This window comes from Apis laboriosa, unplaced genomic scaffold (assembly GCF_014066325.1).
Source record: "Apis laboriosa isolate Shangri-la unplaced genomic scaffold, ASM1406632v1 scaffold33_cov142, whole genome shotgun sequence".
Taxonomy (NCBI): Eukaryota; Metazoa; Arthropoda; class Insecta; order Hymenoptera; family Apidae; genus Apis; species Apis laboriosa.
The window spans coordinates 198629-216409 of NW_025222887.1; the positions used below are offsets into that span (position 1 = coordinate 198629).

General features: G+C 39.3%; 2 protein-coding genes across 6 annotated transcripts in view; one reads left to right on the plus strand and one right to left on the minus strand.

Annotated features, from left to right (window-relative positions):
* Nucleotides 1-17781, plus strand: part of LOC122714581 (sodium- and chloride-dependent glycine transporter 1-like) — a 98365-nt gene that overhangs the window by 10038 nt on the left and 70546 nt on the right. For 2 of the 5 annotated variants that reach the window (XM_043936043.1, XM_043936046.1), the window contains 5 exons: nucleotides 491-671; nucleotides 1742-1979; nucleotides 3090-3428; nucleotides 8504-8656; nucleotides 10846-11911. In XM_043936043.1, coding sequence (XP_043791978.1) covers nucleotides 491-671; nucleotides 1742-1979; nucleotides 3090-3428; nucleotides 8504-8656; nucleotides 10846-10986 — 1052 coding nt within the window. In that variant the 3' untranslated portion in view covers nucleotides 10987-11911. Of the gene's footprint in view, nucleotides 1-490; nucleotides 672-1741; nucleotides 1980-3089; nucleotides 3429-8503; nucleotides 8657-10845; nucleotides 11912-17781 lie in introns of those variants that run through there. The other 3 variants (XM_043936044.1, XM_043936047.1, XM_043936045.1) reach the window with 3 other exon arrangements.
* The window catches only part of LOC122714582 (acid sphingomyelinase-like phosphodiesterase 3a), a 140280-nt gene continuing 127588 nt past the window's right edge, over nucleotides 5090-17781 (minus strand). The window contains exon 12 of the mRNA XM_043936051.1: nucleotides 5090-5178. Within this exon, the coding sequence (XP_043791986.1) occupies nucleotides 5158-5178 (21 nt within the window). The 3' untranslated portion in view covers nucleotides 5090-5157. The remainder of the gene's footprint in view (nucleotides 5179-17781) is intronic.

Genomic DNA, 17781 nt, shown 5'->3' on the forward strand with positions numbered 1-17781 from the left:
GCACTCAATATTCAACTTCTAACTTTATAAAGCATTTACTCGTAAAACTTTGTACACATACGACATTTTTTTTTTCCCTTATTTCAACTTTAAAATTATAACGCTTCGAAATATTAAAAATTATATATATATATATATATTGTGCATATCGTTTAAACGTATATACGAAGATTATCGAGGTTAAATATTATAGAGGCAAGATTGTATTATACAATGCGACAAGTGTCCTGCGACCGAGGCGATCCTATTTCCCTTACGTTTTTCATTTTCATATTCGTATTAACGTTTTTCTCGTGTCTCGAATTTATCGAATTCATATATAAAGAATTGCACGGATCGAAGTAATTTTTTAACGAGTTTTAACGAACGAATAATAATAATAATAATAATAATAATAATAATAATAATAATAATAACAATAACAATAACAATAATAATAATAATAATAATAACAATAACAATAATAATAATTACTTGATAATAAAAACAGGTGTTACGTTGGAAGGTGCCCTCGATGGCTCTCTTTGGTTCATCATGCCAAAATGGTCCACCTTGCAATCCACCAGTGTCTGGGCGGATGCTGCTTCCCAAGTTTTCTATTCCCTCGGTATCGGTTGCGGTTCCCTGATCACCCTCTCGAGCTACAGTAACTTCAACAATAATTGTCACAGGTACAAAAAAAAAAAAACCCCGTAAACATCACAAATCCTTAGATAGAGAGAAAAATTCGATCAGGATGGCATCCATATCGAATCACATACCAACCCGATAAAAAAAAAAATTGCAAGGCCGTCCAATTAAAATCTTCCGCCCAATATAACGTATCCGCTTAAAATACATACGTAGCATTTTTCGTTCTCGGCTCGAACTTTCGAACTTCGAGCATCGACGATGCTCCCTGCTTCCTCCCGAATATTCCCGAAAATTAACGTCGCAAAAGGGGTGGGGGGGAGGAGGGGAGGGGGGGGGGGAAACGAAGAGAACGAAAGGCGAACGAATTTCGAGATATCCGCTCGGAGAGACCAAGCTTTCCGACACCTGGGGATGGAATAATTGGTGGACTGGCGTCGTGGAAGTCGTCCGTCCGCGCGCTGTTATTTCATTGCCGATCGCGAGAAGGTGGATCGAGGGGCGCGTATAACCTCCACGGTTGCTCGCAGTTAGGTCGGTTCACGTGCTCGAAATATCGCGGAAAGTCGTAATTAGCATGATTATCCGGCGTTGAACTTGGCTTGGCGAGAAGGCAGATACAATTCGTTGCACGTTGCATCGCGCGCGTATAAATTATATCAGCGCGACGCAAGTCGAATGAGCAAGCAGCGGTGGAATATAACTTGCCACGCCAACTTTTACCCGCGCGATTATTAATTGCTCCTCCTTCCCTTCCCTCCTTCCCTCCGTTCCTCCCATCTTCGTTTATATATATATATATATATATCCCCTTTCCACGCGGATCTTGGAAATTGAGGAGTCCACTCGGCTCGAAATCGTGGCTCCCCCTCCCCCTCGGCTTCGATCGCATAACGTTCGATGGTTTTATCGTTTCGAACGAAAATATAGGGTTTCGTCTCATGCGGGCGGCTCGATAGGGATGAATTCGCGAGTCCTTTTTTTTCGTGAACGAAAAAACAAAAGCGAAAGGGATTGTCGAGCTTTTTGGGTGTTTTCCTTTTTTTTTTTTTTTTTTTCCCTTTTTTTTTTTTCTTTTCTTTTTTCCCCTCTCTTTCATTCATTTTTTTAGAGACGCGATATTCGTAACTTTCACGAACTTAGCCACGTCGATTTTCGCCGGCCTCGTCATCTTCTCGATCATGGGATTCCTCGCCCGTCAAATGGGGGTTTCGGTCGAGGATGTGATACAGAGCGGAGCGGGGCTTGCATTCATCGCGTATCCGGAAGCGGTGGTGCGGATGCCGTTGCCCAACGTGTGGGCCGTCCTGTTCTTCGTCATGCTGTTCATCCTGGGTATCGGGAGCCAAGTAAGTGAAAACGATTGATAAACGATGGAATAATGGGAAGAGTCAGAGGAGTCAAGGATCGGCGTTTATGAACGGAGATTATAATAATCGAAGCGAGTGCTCTTTTCTTCTTCTTTTCTTTCTTTCTTTTTTTTTTTTTTTTTTTAAAGAATTTCTTTTAAAAGAATGGAGAAGCGGTTTTTAAAGTTAAAGAGAGCGGAGAGAGAGAGAGAGAGAGGGAGGGAAAAGCATGAAAGAGACGAAAAGGAAAAGGGCGCACGGGAGGTAGAGAAGCGTGAAGACTTTTGAAAATGAAGAGCATCGTATTTCCATGTTGTTTAAAGTTTAAAGTATGGCCTTGTTCCTTGGCAAGCGCGCGAGAAGAGGCGGAGGGAAGGAGGGGGGGGGGGGAAAATTTTTCGTCTTACCGAGCCGGCTAAGAAGCCGCTATTCAAGTGGCTCGTAGAACCGGAACGCCAGTCCCTGTATCCGTCAAAAGAGGAGCTGTGCGGCGAAAATGTGCTCCCAAGTAGCCCCGGACGATCGTGCCGTGTTACTTTTGCATCGCGTCTCTCCCTTTCTCTCTCCCTCTCTCTCTCTCCCTCTCTCTCTCTCCCGCCTCGGGGCTCGTATATCATGGAAAGAGTTATGGTTTGCCGTCCCACTGAAATCCACACCTTTCTACTTGTCCTCGCCTCTTTCCTCCCTCTTTTCTCCTTCGAACGAGAGAGCGTGGAAAGGTAAACGAGCGAGGGGATGAAAAAAGGAGAAAAGAAAAAAAAAAAAAAAAAAAGAAAAGCCCCCTTTGTTTTCCACACACGCAACGTGTCCAACCCTCTCTCCCGTATGTCTTTCCTTCTCCTCCTCCTCCTCCTCGCTTTCTAGGGTTGAAGGGTAATTAAGACGGACGGCGTCAAAAAAAGGGAGAGAGAGAGAGAGAGAGAGAGAGAGGAAGAGAGAGAAAGGGAGAAGAAGGAATATAAAAAGAGAAAGGGAGTAACGAGAGAATCGCCGGCGGGCGAGCATCGAATCTCGAGTAACGTAGAGGAGAAGGAGGAGAAGGAGGAAGAGGGGATGGGGGGGGGGGCACGGAGTCGGAGTCGGTCGTTGGTTTTTACGATACGCGCACAGTTCGCAGGCGTGCAGGCGATAAACACCGCCATATTGGACCTGAGGCCGGATTTACGAAAGCGGGAGAGCCTGGTTGTGTTGGGTATATGCGTCACTTGCTGGTTCCTTGCCATACCGATGGTGTTCGACGGCGGTATTTACCTGTTCACGCTGATGGACTGGAACACAGCTTCTTGGGCGATACTATTGATCGGGATTGCCGAGGTCGGCGTTGTAGGCTGGTGTTACGGGTGCAACAAATTCCTGCGTAACATAGCCGAGATGCAAATGCGGTTCAACCTTTCGCTCCGCAGATATTGGTGGCTCAGCTGGGTCGTGCTCGCGCCTATCACTTGTCTGGTAAGTGCAGCAATCCCATCCGTCCTGTATCGTGATTCGATAAACTCGTGTAAACTATGCCCAAGTTATTATTGCCCAACTTATCAGATCCGCCGTATCGATGTCAAACCTGTTCCATAATAGAACAAATAAAGAGAGATGTCGATATTTTATACGCCGCACCGTGTAAACGAGAGCCGATCGTGACGCGTGCCGAGAATATTTTTTTCTTTCACGCGCATGAAGATTCTCTCGCGGGATTGGCTCGCTACATATATCCATATATATACGTGTATATATTTACACCCTCGTTTCTTCCGTAAAATATAATTTTATAGATTCCCACAGCACGAATATATATATGTATATATATATATATATATATGTATATACATTCGTTTTAATATTTTCTAAATGTTTCAACGAAAATTCAATAATGTTTCTCGACTTACCGATATCGATTCCTATCTTGGATTAAATTTCCCAATAGATACGACGTTACGAAATTTCGGCCAACTTTGAAGATAATAAGCTCGATAACTTTGGCATACGTATACCGTAGTATAGCATCGTGTTATATATAAAGCACATTATATACGTGTATCTGTATCTATCGCGATGTCAACGGCCAATTATATCGTGTCCTTGTATCCTTTTTATTTTTTTTCTTTATCTCAGAATAAACTTCCCCTTCTCACGTAAACGATAAACTTAACAAGACCTTCCTTTTCTCTCTCTCTCTCTCTTTTCCAGAAATATGAGATAGAGAGATAGAACGTCTAATTAAACGCGTGCATAATTATACGCGTGCAATTAAGCTTAACCTCTATAAAACTCGGTGGACAATCGTGTACGAATGATCCGAGCGATTAAACAAATCCTGTCCGTGGACACGAAGCTAGTCGCGTTCCGCCTACTCCCCCCCTTTCGTCCTCTTTTCCCGCAGAGTGCAGCGCCTCACACGGTTAAGACGTTAATCCTTTCTCCTTCAGGCGTGTTTTCACTCACGGTATATTATCGCGGTTTTGCCTCTCGGCCCTCGACCGTTTACCGCGACGCTTGTGCCCCATTATTGATTTTTCCGTTTGTTTTAGACTCTTCCTCCTGCTATATTTTTTTCCCTCCTTTCTTCCTTTCTTTCTTTTCTCCGCTCTTCTCTTTCTCTCTTCCTCCGTTCCGCATCTCGTTTGGTAAATGACCTAGCGCGCGATTCGAACCATTGAAAAAAATCGCAGTCTAAATAATTATCGTTCCATTCGTCGTTAACAAATCCAAATATCTGGATTCACTAATTCGAACGGGTGAAAGAGTGGAGAGAGAGAGAAAGAGAGAGGGAGTAACGATCATTCACTCACCTCGCCAGAATTTTCATCATTATCGCTCTTCGAGACAGAGTCTCTCGGGCCCAGGCGAGGATTTTTCGGATTTTTTTCCCCACTCGCTTCGACGATGCATATTCTCTCTCTCTCTCTCTCTCTCTCTCTCTCTCTCTCTCTCTCTCTCTCTCTCTCTCTGAGGTCCAGAATTCTCAAGATCCGAACCTTGGTCACTTTGATCGATCGACTATTTTATTAAGTGCGACATTTTTGGTATGTGTATATATATATGTACGCTATACTTTTCGATAAACCTTTGGTACTTTCCCTTTGAGAATAGTGCTCGATCAATCCTCTTTTCATTTCTTCTCAGTCACAATCGCGCGGCGACGCGACCGTTTCGAATCTTAAAATCTCTCGTTTCTTCGTCTTCTTCATTTTGTTTTCCTTATTCCCTTAAAGAAAGAAAATAAACGTTAAAGAAATTTTATTTTTATTATTTTTTTTTTTTTTTTTACCAACGAAATTATCAAGGAATATTGTTATATACGTAGGGATGCGGATACGTTTCTGGCAATCGTCAAAATCTCGTTAAAATTTCGTTTGAAATAGCACAGGTTTAATTATCTTTGTAATAAATGTTCCATAATAACTTTTACCTTTTTGTTTTTTTTTTTTTTTTCAGTTTATTGCAAACATTTTGCATTGCATTTTTTATATTTCTGGATGGAAACAAACGCGTAGCGTAACGTTTGTTTCCCACCTTTGCCCTTTTATTTTAACGATATTTTAAAACGCGACTACGCGTTTAATTGACAAAATTCCGACAAAATACGCTCCACTCTTCTTACTTTATCTTTCTTCCAAAGTTTTTTCTTCTCTCTTTCTTTCTCTCTCTCGTCTAGAATGTTCTAAAACTCTCTCGTTTCTTCGAATAAGGATCATAATGAGAATGAGAAAAGAATGCAATTATAGATTACTCGTAATAGCACGTAAATGTCTCGAGAGTATATTCGTCCTCCTCTATTTTTTCGCGATAGTAAACGCGCAATTATGCCGCATACTTTTCCCGCACACGACGTTGTATCACATTTACATGAAACGACACTGCTCGAAGGGAAAACTGTTTTAAGAGGGACTCCCCCTCCACCTCTTTGTATTTTTCTATATATTTATATTCTTTTATCATTTCTCTCTCTCTTTTTTTTTTTATTTATTTATTTATTTTTTTTTTTCTTTACGAGGCTCCTCGACATATTTTTCTTGCTTCTTTAGAATTTTCAAACGATATTGCAGAAAACGGGTTTGCTATCGAGTGTAAAAAGGTTTTCATATTAAACAGGGGTGTCCAAGGATTTTTGATTAGCATACAACAATGGCTTTTAAGAACGGTTGAATAGATACGAGGTTCGAGGTTCGTGCGTCTAGATTTTTTTTTCGAGAGAATATTTAAAACGCATGCGAAACGTACAATCAACGAATTTACAAACAATCGACGAATTTAATGGACGAATTGACAAAGCTCAAAGGTGAGCGTATATTTTATATACGAGTCAATCTAATATTCACCGATTTCGCCGGTGTACACGTGAGAATATAGGCTCCTCTCTCGATGCTCCCGTCCTCTTTTTCGTCGAAACGAAAACCCTATCGTGGCTGGAACTCCTGTCACGTCCCATTTTAGCGATCGTGAATCGTAACAAAATAAATGATCACGGCACAAAACCGGGCCGCAGCCCTCGGTTTTTCCTCCCCTTTTCATCGATTACCACCGCCGGCCTGGTTCGCGGGCCGATTCCGATCAAATCGATAACTTAACCTTCTGTCTCGCGCACAGAATCGAATCGATCGTCGGGAAAGGAAGACCGGGCCCTCCACCTTGGCCGATCCTTTTTTCGCCGGAAAAACAAGGCAAAACAAGGCCGGAGCAGTGCTTGTGCCTCCCTGCCCAACCGACTCCGAGTTATCGCCGATAAAATCGCCTGGCTTCCCGTGTTCCGGTCATCGATCGTTCGATTTTCATAAACAAGCGAGGCGCAAGGATGCGATGGAATTAGACCGGCTCGCTTTCAAACTTTCCCAACCCCGGAAACGTTTTAATACCTATCGGGAACTTTGGCCAATGTGTGTTCCTTTCGGTGTATCCTCGTATGCTTAATGTAAGTTACACGATGTAAACTCGAAGGTATCGATCGAGTTGGTATTTATGAAGTTGGTCTGGCCTCTACCAGCAAAATAGAACTTATTGATTTTTCCTACAGATTATAGATACGATAGTTGTGCGTGTATACGGGCTACAAGTGTCCGAAAATTTAAGGATTTAACGATTTATTAAAATTAGATGAAATTTAAACCCCTATAATTCCGAAGATAATTACTTTCGGACAATGAACGAAAGATGGTTAGAAACACGGAATCTTTCTCTTTAAAAGGCTTCTTGATTTATCCTAATACGACTTCCGGTTCCCGAGATACGATCATTTAAAGAAAAGATAATTTTTAATCGTTCACCTTTGATGCGATCAAATCCTATTAAAATTAGGAAAACTTTAATTCACTCTAACTCCGAAGATAATGATTCGCGGTCAACGAATGAAAGATCGTTGGAAACACGGAATCTTTCTCTTTAAAAGGCTTCTTGATTTATTCTAATACGACTTCCGGTTTTCGAGATACGATCATTTAAAGAAAAGATAATTTTTAATCGTTCATCTTTGATGCGATCAAATTCTATTAAAATTAGAAAAACTTTAAATCGCCGTAACTCCGAAGATAATGATTTCTAATCAATAAATAAAAGATTGTTGGAAACACGGAATCTTTCTCTTTAAAAGGCTTCTTGATTTATCCTAATACGACTTCCGGTTTTCGAGATACGATCATTTAAAGAAAAGATAATTTTTAATCGTTCACCTTTGATGCGATCAAATCCTATATATAAAATTAGAAAAACTTTAAATCGCCATAACTCCGAAGATAATGATTTCTAATCAATAAATAAAAGATCGTTGGAAACACGGAATCTTTCTCTTTAAAAGGCTTCTTGATTTATCCTAATACGATTTCCGGTTCTCGAGATATCATAGTGTAAAGAAAAAAGTATTTTTTGATCGTTTATTACGTTATCCGTCTCACCGAGCTATTTCAAACTGTAGACAAGACTCCTAGAAAAATATACATGATTTCTAAAAGACGTTCCAGGAAAAATTATAAATCGCGCAACGTTTTAAGCGTTACGAATATTTCGAGTTCTCGTATCTCGATAACCGATTTAAGTATCGAGATGAATCGAAAAGTGACTTGAACGGCACGATTTTCTCTGTTTTATGAATTTTTATCACGGAATCTTCTTCCCCATTCCGCTTCTCACTCATTCGAAAAATCAAACTTTGTAAAATTTTTTTAAACCACCAGCTTCCACAACTCGATCTATCAGATAAATGCATTTAAAGAAGCGAGCGCGAATATCATTTGTAAGTACCTTCGACGCTTCAGAGACATTTTAATCGATAACCTAATATCTATTTAATCAGATTTCAATACCCGTTGGGGGGGGGGGTGAATTTTCATTTAATCCCAATGTCTATGCGCCTGACTCGTAAAGACGCCCCGGGGACAGTGTGCCGAAGTCGGCCCCGATTAAAAATATCAAATTCTTAATTGGCCGTTGTACCATCGAGCTTACTGCTCCCCCGAGTAGTTTACACAAGAAATAACAGCTCTTTGTTATATCCACCCCCCTACCCTTCCCCACTACTCCGTCTGATTTTCCGTTCGCAGGTGGTGTTCGTGCATCAAATATATACGTACGAGATGCCTCGTTATGGCAAGTACATATTCCCTAACTGGGCGAATGTGATCGGAATACTGATCGGCCTGTCGACCCTCGCCCCGATGCCGTTATTTTTCATCCGCCGCGTTTGGAAAGGGCCGGTAAGTTTCGTCACGTGAGCAACGAAGAGGGAAATACGATATAATAAATCTCGACGATCTCTATCGTAACGATATACACTTAAATAAGGATTAATTTTGTCGAACGATTGGCAAGCAATTTGCACTCGCCACGCCACTCGAGTTTGCGAGCCGCTGCCCCCGGCTTACTGAGCTAAGCCCGAGATATCAGTTGGCATAATGCTCAACAAACTATATAGAGATTGTTATGCAAACTGCTCGTTGTTTTTACGACACGCTACTAGCTGAAGCCCCCGCCGCTTTAGAGTTTACGGTGATTCCGTGCTATAATAACCTATATCAAGCTTTTTGCTCCGTAGAGCGAAGAGAATCGTCTCGATTCGAGACGTTCCAGAGAGATTTTGAGAAATTCGTTCGGAAAGAAAAATCGAGTTTTTCTCGTCTTCGTCATCGTTTCAAATAGAGCGCTCTATATATTTTATTATTATTTCGAAGAGTTTCGATTTTAAAAAATTTTATTTTAAATAAAACGTGTACGCGTTGCAATTTAATTTAATTTAATTTAATTTAATTTAATTTAATTCGCGAGATATATTCTTTTTGCGCGGCAAAAAATCTTTCTCGTATCGTAATAAAAATACGGAAAGAATGGTCGAAGATAAATAATCGAAAATTCGATAAGATAATCGTAACGTGTAAGGTGCATAAGATAAGTTTGATCGAGTAAAATATTTAACCCTGCTCCTATTATTAATTCTTTTATATCTCGTTTTATAAGTTTTTACGATGAAGCTTATGCGAGAACGATGGTAATATAAAGTTGTAATATAACTTCCTACGTAAATTTGTTGGAGGCTTAAAGCAGTGCGGGGGTTTATCGGTTTCTAGTATTTTTTTCCGCCCGATTTATTAGCGGTTTGCTATAGTTTGCTTAAGGACCAGTACACCGACTTCGCAAGAGAAAGGAATCTTGGATCTTCGATCGAGATTAATGCAAATTTCTAAATCGCGCTGATAAATTTTATTTTTTAAAAAAGCAGGGAAAAATGTTCCTTTGTAGAAAACGATCAATTAAAATTATTATTATTATTATTATTATTATTATCCTCGAAACGAAAGCAAATTTTTTTTTTTTTTTTTTTTTTTGTTTTCTTTTTCTCGCAAAATCATTCTCGTAATTGCAACACGAGCGTTCGTTCCGTGTGTTTACCAGCGACGAGACATTGTAAATTTCCACGATAAAATGTGGCCGGCGTTTACACGATAATTATACAGCGCGTTTCGCGATATCGTTGCCACAACTCGGCTCTCTTTGTACGGATTTTGCAAATTTTTCTTTTTTTGCAAAACAGTCACGTACACCCAATCCAACTGCCTCGATTTTTTATGCCCCGATCGGTGCATGCAACCATGTCCAAAAAAGTTGCCATTCTTTACCGTAAAAATCTTCGACCGTAAACTTCGAAATGTCTTAATACAAGTTTTTCTACGGTACCTACGGTAGGTAATCGTACTTTGAAACGAAAAGTTTCGTTCCGTGCTCCATCGTACGGATCGAACCTATTTCATCCGTTTCACTCTCTCTCTCTCTCTCTCTCTTTCTCTCCCCTTGACCGCTTCCGCTTTGTTTTACTCGATAAATTTACTATTACTCTTATCTCCTTTCCTCCCGTTTTCGATTCTCTCTGTACAGCTCGAAACTACTTGCGAGCCACGAAGAAGAAGATACGAGGTTGCCGATCGAGAATCGGGAAAATCTTTCTCTCTTTCCACCGACCTCTGACTCATCAGAATATTATCATCATTATTCTAAATTGTATATTCTATCGAAATCCTCTTTCTCTCCATTAATTTCTTCTCTTTCGATAATCCATAGGTTACATTTTTAGCATTTAAGCTTCCAAGAAATATAATGTAATATATATATAAATATATATTTTATATATATATTTATATATATATAAAATTATATATATATATTATATATATATTATTATATATATATATTATATATAATAATATATATATATATATATATATATATATATATATATACACACGTGAACAAAACTCTCGAAATCTTTCATTCGACCACCATACCAGTCTAGGAAGCGTGCAGTTGAAACAGCGGGCGAGTTGACTGGAATTGTTTGCATGAGCCGCGGCCGATTGTTCAAAGAATTTGACTTTTCCGTTTTAATTGTGCGCAGAGGGACCGAAGCATGTTTCGACCGAAGAAGACGTGGGGGCCCGCCGTGGAAAAAAGTAAGGACACCGTGTCCACGGCCGTGTCCGTCAAGGTATCCGAACCGCGTGGGAACCACGAGACCCAGGAGAATTCCGCAGTTTAAACCGACAATCTTTTTGATCGATCCTTCGTCCTTCTCTCCACGTCGATTCTAGTCACGTCGATTCGGATGTTAATCGCTTGAGAAAAAGGAACGCTCTACCCTTAACGCATCTCCCCGATCGATTGCGATACACCACGGTTTTCGTGATCTTTTTTTTTTTCTCTCTCTTTCTTTTTTTTTTTTTTTTTTTTTTTTGAATAATATTATTCGCGACGAATCGCCTATTTATATACATTTTTTTTCGCATTTAAACGGGGGAGGCAAACGGAGAGGATCGCATTGTGATATTGGCGAGGTGTGTAACGACGATGTAATTATATAATCATTGAAATAAAATAAATAAGCGGTATGCGAAAAAATGTGAGTGGAGCAATGTGAGTTGGGAACCGCTGCTACGCACACTGGTTTCCTCCAATTCTCTTACGCTGGTTCGTTTCCAACCAACGATCTTGCGCGTATTATTTCCACTTGTTTCTCTGCTCTCTCCTGTTTCATTCGACGATAATTAGAGAGAAGTTTTCAAGGAAGGAGGAATCACGACGATGCGCGTTCCGATTTCATCATTTTTCAATCCTGGTAAAAAGAAAAAAATCGCGCCAACACTTTCCGTTCCTTTCGTTCTTTAGCAAGTTTTTAAATCGATGCTCGAGGACAAAAGGTTAGAAACCGTAAATACAACTATAATTTCGCCTCGAGCTTTAACTCAGTACTTGCCGATTAACAACGCATCACCGAGTTTACGATTTTCAGTTTCGAAAGGGATTCGTTTGCCATGTTTCCTTCCTTGCGTTTACAATTTGGCAAACGCGTCGCAATGCGGGCGAAATTCGAACTGCCAACTTCTCGATTAATTCCTTTTGGAATCCATTCTCGTGGATGGTCGCAGACGCGTAGAGAGAGAGAGAGAGAGAGAGAGAGAGAGAGAGAGAGAGAGAGAGAGAGAGAGAGATGGAATATCTTGAATATTTCAACACTGCGGGAAGAATGAATGAAAAAAATATTTTTGTATACGCGTTGCGTGTTACAATTTTTTTTTTAATATATATATATATGGTAGAACTGTGTAAATATGTTAAAAATAAAGTAAGAGAAAGGAAGGAGCGAGGAAAACATTTTTCGTGCCGGACCTGCTAATGGACTCATCGTTAACAAGCATGGCCTAGGCATGTCTCGGAAGCTGGAACAGCGGGAGGTTACATTAGAGAATATTGGGTGAGTTGTTTGGTTGCTTGCGATGCTTAAAATTCAATTATTGTAAATAAAGTAAGAAGGAACGACGTAATTTTAATAAAACGAGGTGGAGGACCAAGTGCGTTAGTTATTTCATTTATTTCTTAGTAACTTATTTTAAAGTTATACCTCGGAAAACCTTATTGATAATTGTGTTAACGGAGTTCGATACGAGATGGAGTAGTCGAACCATGGAAAATTGGTTGGTCGCTATACGCTTCACGAGCGAAGATAATTTTCAAAATGATATACAGAGAGAGAGAGAGAGAGAGAGAGAGAGAGAGAGAGAGAGAGAGAGAGAGAGAGAGGATAAGGGTAAGAACGGATATGGAAAGAAAAATTTTCGATATTATTCGTAATTGGAATACATATTTACAAGTGCATTCAACCGATAACCGCGATCCTCCATTGTTTTATTAATGCGTGAACTCTATCAAGCGGCAAAATAAACCCACTAATACCAACGTTAGCCCAGAAACGGGAGATATTACATATACACCTGCGCGAATCCAATTCATATACGGAATCAATCGATCGAATATACCAAAAAAGCATTTTGCAATTTTAAATGAAACGAAGTACTGCTTCTATACCGATGAGACTCTTATCGATCCACGGTTTATGAAACCTCTGACAATATATTCAGTGGTGCGCAAAAGTTTCCGGTCAAATTGATTTCCCACTTTATATTCGAAAAGCAATATTTAAAAGATTCTTAACTAATATCGAATGAAATACTATAACGATTGTACTATTGATTTCTGATTACAACATCGTTAAAAGTTTCTCGAAATAAAGTCTGACGCTTTGAAAAAGAAAAAAGAAGAAACAACGTGAGTCAGACTCATCGTTCGAAGCCAAGAGGTTATCGACTTTGCTCGATCGAATCTATTTAGAGCTAACAATGTCTTTTAAGTTTCTTGTAATTCCTCGACACAGAAATACACGTCGATCGAAACTTTTTGAATAAAATCACATCTTCGAGCAAAAAAATAATCGAATCTGACGACTCGGATCATTCTTCGATACCGTTGAGAAGTAACCATTGTGTCGTAAAAATTTTATCAAAATTATATCCACCAAACAAAAATATTTCAACACGTATCGAACACAATGAATATAACAGGCAAATAATATAACATCGTTAATCTCGGCGATAGCGATGCGCGATTCAGCAAGTTTATATTGCTAATGATGCAATGCATACCAGGATACCAGAATCCCACTATTGAAAATTACCTCTCTACCCGATGATGTATCGTTTATCTATATCGAGCTCTAAGCTAAACTTTAGAGAGCATTATCGGATGGGATGATTCGTCCTATTCTGGAATTCACGATTTATCGATTCCACCTATATCCAGAGCAAATCTCTGTCCACGGACTGGATTCCGAGAGAACTTTTCCCAACAATTTCCTCGCGTAACGAAACGACAACTCGTTGGTCGCGTTATGATCATCTGGTCGCACGCAGCGCCACGCCACGGCGGTGTAAAAGTGGCGACAGTGGCGCCCATTCGTCCCATGTTTCCTCCTAATTAATGCGATGGAACATCTACGGTACAAGGAATTCCATGTTCCCCGCGGCGTGGCAATATCGTGTGGCCGTCTGGACCGCTTGTACTCCGTCTTAACGCGGAATGTCGGTATGGGGAGACGAGAGGAGGACGACGAGTGGAGGGGTATTGCGTACTGCGTTAATGAGAATTCGGGTCGATCGTTGGTCGATTCGCAACGGTGCCCGCCATCACCCTTTTTTTCCTCGCCGCGTCAAATTGCCTTTCGATCCCTGAATTATCCGTCCCATGAATTTTTATAAGTTCTGACGCGTTTCGTCGCCTCTGTAGACGACTTCGACTATATGCACCGATATATTTGGGGGAAGAGGGGTACAAATTCCAAAGGATTCGGCCGAGGATAAGAAATGCGATAAGAAATTCTCGTTTCTCCTCTCGAATAAGAAAAGATATGAAAGCATAAGAATACCTTATTTGCCAGGATATGTCGTGAAAAATAATTCTATCTTATTGTCGAGGGAAGAAATGAAATTACGAACGATCGATCGATGCCAATACGTATGCCGGGATGCTTTCAATCTTCCCGAACAAATTGCGAAAATAAGAAGAGAAATTTGTGTCGTTACATATAAAATTTGTTGACGTTTCATTAAGAAGTCACGGGCGAATATTGAACATCGATTGAAATCATCCGATGTTGGCGAGAATTGCTGCGTTAATAAATGCGAAACATCGATTGTATTTACTACGTTTGTACTTGTAACGCGTTCCTTGTTTTAAGACATTTTATCGTGACTGACAGTCATAGAAATTGGCTTTTGATTATCGCTTACGTATCAATATTATACACGTGAAATTTTACACGTTCGAACGCCGAGAATATTTTTGAAATAAGGAGAATATTACGTATGACTTTTCATATTTTGTAATTGGGTAATGTAAAATCTGTTGTTAGACCGGTATTTCAGTCTACGATCAATATTTGCTTATAACTTTGTAATAAAGCGTTTTAAAGCGAAATTTTATGTAACATCTTTTTTCTTTTTCTTCTTCTTTTTTCTTTCTTTTTTTTTTTTTTTTTTTTTTGGTTCCTTGTGCATTAGACTGCTGTAGCGTGCTTGAAAAAAATTGAAAATACTCCGTACAACGTATATTAATCACTTTACATAGAAAAATGAAGAGGAAAACGGAAATATAAAATTGAATTCCATTGTTACGTCTTCGTACGTAATTTTATAATAATTTGAATTAAACACATTGTAATCATTAGTTTGTATTTATCGAATTATAATTACTCGCGTAATAACACGATAGGAAAATTTAATATATTATTCCCGATCACTTTTCTATCGATACGATAAGTATCAATTTCAATAGTAACCGCAAATGAACAATCGTAATTGGCATATTATTACTAATATGTATATTAATGTCAAACATTCAAAAGCGTTCCTAATTTGACGTTCTAAAATTAATATTTTAATATTATTATTGTGTTGGTATTATAAATATTGGAAAACGATTAAATAAGAGAATAAAGTAAATCAACGAATAAATCAAAGAATTTATCCTTTCTATGGCATCATGTTTTAATAAGCTCAGTTTCATCATATTATAAAAAACTGCATTAAAAATTCGCATTAATCTGTTTGCACTGAAGTTTCGCGTAGAGTTCGCGGCGTCTAAAGTTCGTACAGTATTATCGATTGTTTTGTATGCTTTCCTCGTGCTCGTGCAGTAAACCGAACGGTTTAGTTATTTTGTACGTTACAAAAGCAATGGTCGCCACGATTGTTTAACTATTTGATTGCAACCCACGTCCCCCCTCCTAAATTAGGTCAAAAATGCTAGAGGGAAAAGTAGATTGAACTACCAGAGTAGGGGAATTTTTTTTCGTTTTTCTGACGAAAATTCGAAAAAGTAAAAATAAATGCGCGCGATTGTTTTCGATATACACGATCGTGTTAATTTGTTTAAATTTTATTCGAGTTCGTATTTGAAATTTTAACAAGATCGTATATCGTGGATTCGTTATCGCTATCTTCGAATCTTTTCGTTACGTTGGAATACCTTCTTCATTATCTGAACATTGTTTGAGAAACCAAATACGTTTTCGCTTTAACAACAGTGTTAGTTAATGTTCTGCTCGCAATACGATAAATCTATACTTGAGTTTCCACATTGTTAGTAGCATAATAAAGTTCGTAACTTTATTATAGCATTGTTCGAGAAAAAGATAAGTGAATATGTTTAATAAGAATGTATAAAAAATAAAAAAAATATTAATCTCTCGAAATTTTAAATGTAATTAATTAATAAATAAGATAAGAGGTGTGTAAATGAGTTAGAGTTTTTAATTTATCGAGAAAGAAATAAGCTCGATCTTGTTCGGAGATTGTATCGATTAAAGGATTATAAAAATTTTGCACGATTTTACACGACGTTACGAGAAATGTTATCTGTTGCTAATTTAAAAAAAATCATTTCGATTCTGTTACACGTGCCACTGACTATTCCCGCTTCGATGTTCGAATCATTCTCTTATATTTCCTTTTCAATCTTTAATAATTTGAAATTCCATTTTAAATAATTCTAATTTTAGTAAAAACAATTTTTCCAACGAAAGGAATATATACAAGTGAAAAAATATACGAAGAGAGAGAGAGAGAGAGAGAAAACGTTTTATCCGTTTCGAACGTCGTAAATCGATGTCTCCTCTTGTCAAAATATAACGAACGCGGTAGAGCAAAGGATGATTCGATCAATTTCCCGAGTAAAACGTCCCAATCCCAACGAACGTAATTCCATAAGATGTAAATAAGTTTACGAGAGATAGAAGGAAGGAAGAGGAGGAAGAGAAAAGGATTGCAAAAAAGAACTAGGGAGAGGAGGAGGCGAAAGCGGAAAGATATTAGAGGAGAATAAGGAGGACAATCGGTTGTTCGGGAGGTAAGAAAAGAAAGGCCGGAGGGTATAATCTCGTCGCGATAACGAAGGAATCGCGGTGGTTAGTTTATAACCATTTAAACGAAAATTTATATCGGCGACCGAGCTAAGTGGCCCGATGCAACTGTAACGCGACGTTGCACTACGAAATTAGGTAACAACTTCGATAACGCGGCCCAGGCTGTGTAGATGGTGCTGCCTCTATATGTATAACGGATAGACTAAGTCACCGCTTGTATCGCGCTGTTCTACACGCGTCGTTAATTAATTTTGTTCCTTGCCTCCGTGTTATCTACCGGCTGCCAGCTCTTTTGCTCGATAATCACGATAACGGATGTTTCTTTGTTGGGCCAAAGTCTTTCCCTTCCTTCCCCCCTTCATAAAACACAATTTAAGTAACTCTTCTCTCGTATTATCGTGCCACGGCGTCGTCGGGAAATCGGGTCGAAGTAGGTTACTACGCTCGCACGAAGATATCACGGTGATGAAACGACTCGACAATGGGCGATGGTGGGGAGAGTCGGTGGAGGGGGAAGAAGAGAAGACACAAGGGAATCGACGTTGAAGGACGCAAAGACGAGACGTTGCACACGACGTGCGCGAAAATAATTAGAAAACGATTCATTTCGAGCTGGTGTTTCTAGGCTGGGTCAGCACGCGTTTAATTTTTAATTCTCGTTAGTTTTCTCGTGCACTCGTACACAACTCGTGTTCACACTTTTGCCCCCGGTATCTGCTGTGCGAATGGTAGTCGCGGTTTCCCGTTAATCGAAGCTACTTGTGCCGGTGAACGAAAAGGAAATTTCCTCTGGTGGACAGGGAATTTACTCCTAATGGCAGAATTTCTCCCAGGAATCGGTTTCTTTCCACATCGCGGAATATCGTGTTTGGCTATCGATACAACCGTTGGAAATTATTCACAATTGGATGGAAAAGAAACGACTTCAAGACGCTTGGCTCTTTCTTTTTCTTCTTTTTCTTTTTACAGATATTCTGTAAATATCATTGTTCGTATTATCTTCAAAATCGACGAAGTTGCAACACGTCTCGTGAGTTAACGTTGGGTAATAAATTATATTTCTAAAGATATATAGACTTTTCT